Raw genomic sequence first — 6,000 nt, 5'->3', positions numbered from 1 at the left:
TTTTTATTACTATTTTTTAAATAGAACAATGATAATAACTTTTGAACTATTCCATACGTATACCATTTTTTTTTCAAAATGCAAAAATATAAAAACTATTATTAAAGTATAACTTAAACATAAGAATATAGAGATTGAAATAGAGCAAAACCCAATAATTTAAACATAACCCAATTAGCTAATACACCATACATTTGTTAAGAGATCATAAATTGAAATTGAATTATACTAAAAAAAGAAAAAAAAAAGAGGCTAGAATAAAGTAAGTAGAGGAAGAAACAATGCAACTAATAAATTTGGCTAGTATCAGTGTCATATACAATAACATTTTACTATATCTATAAACAAATTAAATTGACTCATTTTTCTATATTTGAAAACAATCATAATAAATAAATTTCATGCAAAGAAAATAAAATATGTGAAAGTTTCAGAATTTATAGTATAAATATAATAGACTATGAAAAGTTATTATTTTTTTTTATAAGAAAAACAACAATAAACAAGCATGGACAACTAAATTTAAGATTTGCTAAGAGTACATGGACCAAAATTAGACAAATGAGAACAAATGAGAGTACAAAGACTAAAGTATAGAAACTAAAATAATATTTTAATTCAAAAAAAAAAAAACAATAATACTCATCTTAATTCAAAAATTCTATCTTCCATGATGATAATGGATAAATATAAATATAGGTGCTATTGGGATGTAACTAATTATTTTTTTAGGAAAAAAGATGAGTCTTAGTTGATAAAATGATGAAAATAAGAGGAGTTTTTTTCTTTTGTTAGTAAAATCCGAATTTGTTTGTTTGTTTCTTCTTCCATTCAATGTTTTGTGCTTCCTCATAAAGATAACAATGGCTGTCAATGGAAGAAATGAAATTACTACGCGTTTTTCCCGATCTTTCCTCTTTTTCTTGTTCTATCTCTCTCTTTAACAATCCATCCATTTTCCCCCGTCTTCTTCGCTGTTTCCATGGCGATTACACATCTTCCTTTTCTCAACTGAATAATTTCTTCTTTTATCTCCTCTTCTTCCTTCCACCTTTCATCTGCACGCAATTTCATCTCCACCGCCGCCACCGGTGGCACTCTATTTTCTTCCCAAATGCGTTGCGAAATCCTTTGAATTTCCCAAACCCTAACCATTCTCCTTCTCTGCTATGGGATCTTGCCGTTCCCTTTAGCCCAATCGGATTGCATTTCTCGTCTTCGCTCCATTCGGATTTTTTTTCTTTTTACCTCCCTCATGACTCGGAAGGTGCTCCTCCGATCTCCGGCTATGCGTCACGAATCGGACGAGAAAATCGATGCGCCGCAAGAGAGACGGCAGTTCGCGGAGGTAGCCGGTGGTTCAGCGGCGGAATGTACGGCGATTTGCTGTTGTTGTCCATGGACGGTGATGAACATCGTGATCTTTGCCGTGTACCGGATGCCGGCGGGGCTTTGCCGGAAGGCGATGAACAGAAGAAAACGACACCGTAAAATGAAGAAGAAGTGTCTGATTCAGCAACGAAAGGCGGTTTCTATGGATTTCACAGATGGATCGGTGGGGCCGCCACCAATGGAGAGTGTAGAGGCCCACAAAAGGCCGAATGACGTGGCAGATGTCGAAGATTTGAAGAAGTTAGAAGAGGAAATGTGGGGCCGGTTCAATCAGACCGGGTTTTGGAGAAGTTCTTCTCAAAGACACGAGTAAATATTTTATCATAACAAAGAAAAATGTTACATTTCTTTCTTCTTCTTTTGTTTCCATGTACGTTTAATTTAACTCAATATTTTTCATGTGATTTGGAAAATGTTTAGCAATACGAACGTGCAAACTGTTATAACAATTCTAAACGTGCATTTTGTGTTTGTAAATACAAAAAAAATTACTCTTATTCGATGTATACTTAATTATTAATAATCTTTTCAAAACAAAACTTGGTTGCCCTTGCCATTTGACTTGGCTCCCACTTAGCTTCTTTCTTTTAAATTTAGTTGTACTATTTTATAAATCTATTCTCTAGATCTTGAAAATTTTAAGATTAATCAATTTAGGTATGGGAAAATATCATTTTATACCTTTAATGGATATTTGGGCTTCCAACTTAACTTACCATGAGTTGGATGTAGAGATGCAGGGCCGGAGATGGCTTTTCCATCCCCATCTCACTATCAATTTCATTTCTTATCCCCATAAAATTCTTCAGACGATTAAGGAGGGAATTCATGTAGAAAATTTTCTTTTTATATGTTTTTTTTTAAATTAAAAAAAAAAACTTTTTTGGTCTCTAGAGTTTGGATCTAGTTTTTATTTACTTCATATACATTTAGTTCTTAAGTTTTTTTTAGTTTAGTTTCAATTAGTCCCTAGGTTTTAAAATGTCACAACTTTCCCTTTGACATTTGAGTTTTGCTTCAATTTGGTCCCTACGTTTCAAGATATACACACTTTAAACCTCGATTCTTCAATAAATACCTACTTTTCGTCTTTAGAGTTAATCTATATTTAGCCAATTTGAAAAAAAATTCTCTCCACCCCCTTTCTCATTCCTTATCTAGGCGAGAATTCCCCACCTTTGAGCGGGCCCTTGTGTTACAGATTAGATAGACATCTCCAATTGGGTGAAATCACTTATCTACGAAAAAAACTATTTGAAAACGCTTATTGTCTACTATGTTTACTATTCTATAACCATCTTCTCTCTCTCTCTTTTTTTTTTTTAAACCATCTTTTCTCATCATTTGTAATTCATATAATTATAACCCATGTTAAAATAGTATCCGCAAACATAGAATGTAATAATTATGAACTATAATAATCAATTCAGCACCCCAAATAGCCCATAAGAGTTATATAAATTTTAAACCATGAACTAATAATTGTATAGAATTAAATACTGAACTTTTTGTAAGTGTAATAATTTATCTATTATGTTCCGAGAAAACCTCAGTGATATTTGTAATTGTATCAATTAAAACCCTAAACTTTCATAAAAAAATCAATGTAGATTTTTAGTTAGAATTTCCTTTGAGAACCATCCATGCATTTATTCTAATTGTCCATTTTGATAAATTGACGTTTGAAGAAGTCACATACATTTGAGAATCTATGCATCAATGATTTTCAAAGGTAGTCGTAGTGAAAGGTAAAAATGATAGTTTATGAAAATTTAGGAGTTTAATTAACTCAAATCATAAGCTTCACAAAATATTAATCGAACAAAATCTGGAAGATGGTGTAAACTGATACACTTACGAAAATTAAGGATTTAAATTGATAATTTGATACAATTATTAGTTCAAAGTTTAAATTGATACAACCCAGAAATTTAAGGGTATAAATAATATTTGCCCTTTAATTTTTAATTCAAATTACTCTTCATCACAAATGAAATTCATATTAATAAGATAAGGTGATACCTTCTCACCTCATAGGCTCAAATCTCTATCGAGATCTGTTATATATAAAAAAGATGAGGCCATGTTCGTTAATTATTTGGTTTTTGTTTTTTGTTTTTGAATATTAAGTCTATAAATACCATTTTCATTTATCAATTTCTATATTTTGTTGTACATTTTAGAAGTGTTTTCAAAATCAAAGTTAAATTTGCCGAACGTTAGAAATAAAAACAGTACTCAAGAACTTACTTTTGTTTTTAGAAATCAACTAAGAATTCAAATGTTTACCTAAAAATATGACAATCATGAGTAAAAAATTGGGAGAAAACAAACGTAGTTTTTAAAAACAAAAAATGCAATAAAAAGAATTCACAATTTTTTAAATCATTTTACTATAATTGCATTTTAAAAATCTTCCATAAATCAATATAAACAAATAAAATTGTGCGGATTTTCCTAACCCAGTCTCGAAATACTCTTGAGTTTTTAGACTCGTGTAAAAGATACTCGCATCGGTGTAGTATTGAATCTACAACATTCCGATATATAAGTTGGTACAAAGTAGATGTTCAAGATTCGATATTTGATTTGGAGCTCAAACCAAACCACAAATTTTAAGATGTGTATTTTCGATATGATTCGATTTGGTTTCACGGTTCTTTCTTGCTCTGTTCGTTTCGAGATCAAACAAAAATGAGGCATTTCTGAAGAAATAAATCTCTCGGTTCCTAACTAACGCCATTGAATCGCACATTCCGTAGAAGCAATTTAACAGGTTTAGAAGAGGATGTGAATCAAGAACAGATCAGCGAAAGGAAGAAGTGGAATCAAGAGAAATGAATGCTAAGAATCGAAAAATCTGACAAAATGAAGCCGTCGGAGGTTGGAAAATCGGCGTAAGGGAAGTCAGCAGCGACGATGTGCTAGGGCCTTAATGGCGGCATGGGGGTATCGGAAATCAAGGAAGAAGAGCGAGCGCCGAGTGGAAAGGTGTAACCTTACTCCTTCGTGTTCAAGGAAAGTGAGGCGAAAGACGTGATAGCCACTGTTTGATCTCAAGGAAGAAGAAAGTAATAGAGAGGAGAGTGAGGCGAGGCGCGAGGAAGAAGAAAGAAGAAAGGAAACCTTTGGAGGAAAATGAATTATATATATATATATATATAAGCAGTTCGGTTCGATTTCAAATCGATTTTCAGATTTTAAACCGAGTCGAACCATATTAATTCGGTTTCGATTCGGTTTAACATTCGTTCGGTTTTAACGATTTCAATAATCACTCCTAGTACAAGGAGTGACTAATTTGGCTAAACACAAAAGAAATAAGATATGGACTCTCCTTTAAAGATTACTTACTCTCTTTTTTGAGGTGGTCGAATGAGACAACTTAAAAATTTATCCTCTAACAAATGCCTTTGGTTACATGTCACGGTGACGATGTTAAGGACGTTTTGTGCACTTGAAGTTACATGGTGCTAGTTTGGGTCCGATTCGGTTATGTCTCAATTGCTATATATTTATTGATTCGACTAGCCGGTCCAAACCTTGAGGCATTAACATTTCTCCTTTTGGGATACTTGCTCTTCTATGACTCTTCCTAATACCCTATGGACTTGGGAGTGGACTCTGACCTTGCCTTCGACTACTCTCGACAAAAATTAAGCTCCATTCATGAGCCAACAAGCTAAAACATAAGACCATTGTTGTTTTTGCCTTTGTTTTGTTTTTTGTTTTATTATTTTTTTTATTCTAAGCTCTTTGATGGAGGATAATAAGGTAGATGAAAACTATAGGCATTTCAAGTAACTTAAGATTAATGGCTTTCTACACATATACACTAAATAGATAGGTCAAATTACACAATTATCTAAACTTTCTTATTTCTTACTTGAATAGATTAATGAGCTATTATTTTATTTGAAAACCTAGCCCAACCCCTTGAAAGTGGATGCTTTGACAGATGGAAGTGAGTTTGATTTTGTTATTATTTCCTAGACTAAAAAAGAAGGTGATCTGCATTGTTTCCCTCTCAACAATAAAGCTTATCCTCTTTTGTTCGTTCTACGAAGACGAACCAATCAAAGATACAAGTCATGTGCAGTTTGCTTTGCTCATTTAACTATCCAACGAGTGAAACGATATCCTCGTATGGACTTTACAATTTTAGCATACAAGTGAAGGAGCTCTAAGTAGAGAGGACCTATGAGCAGAAGCGAATCGTCCAAATTCCATTGTGAAAGAACTCATGCATTTACGGTCATACTAAACAGATTATGTATTAACTCATAAATTACAACATGCTTTGAATTAAATACAAAGGATGAGAGACTTTACCTTTAAAGAACATTTCTTCAAGTGTATCCCTCGATCAAACACAAACGCAACGAGCAACTCGGGCTCCCTCGAACAACAACGAGCAACAACTCGATCATCGAAAAAAAAAGGACACAACCACAAGATTACCTTAGTATTCTTGGTGTGAGAATCTAGGAGTGGTGGGCTCTAACTTACTTTTGATTTGAGGGAAGATTTAGAGTGAAAGAGGAAGACGATCGAGTAAACGAATGAACTATCATGTAGAAGATGAAATTTATCGCATAGACTAGATAC

General features: G+C 33.1%; 1 protein-coding gene across 1 annotated transcript; it reads left to right on the top strand.

The window, feature by feature from the left end:
• The first annotated feature begins 722 nt into the window (after positions 1 to 722).
• Positions 723 to 1,841, top strand: LOC120071168 (uncharacterized). Its single transcript, XM_039023275.2, has one exon. The coding sequence runs from the start codon at positions 1,256 to 1,258 to the stop codon at positions 1,703 to 1,705; it is 450 nt and encodes a 149-aa protein (XP_038879203.1). The 5' UTR covers positions 723 to 1,255; the 3' UTR covers positions 1,706 to 1,841.
• The last annotated feature ends 4,159 nt before the right edge of the window (positions 1,842 to 6,000 follow it).

Source organism: Benincasa hispida, chromosome 2 (genome assembly GCF_027475165.1).
Source record: "Benincasa hispida cultivar pf3 chromosome 2, pf3_genome.v1.1, whole genome shotgun sequence".
NCBI classification, from domain to species: domain Eukaryota; kingdom Viridiplantae; phylum Streptophyta; class Magnoliopsida; order Cucurbitales; family Cucurbitaceae; genus Benincasa; species Benincasa hispida.
This window is presented reverse-complemented; position numbering and strand designations above follow the sequence as displayed.

Bases quoted from the DNA above. Each gene is read 5' to 3' on its own strand.
- LOC120071168 (XM_039023275.2), top strand. From the start codon at position 1,256: ATGACTCGGAAGGTGCTCCTCCGATCTCCGGCTATGCGTCACGAATCG.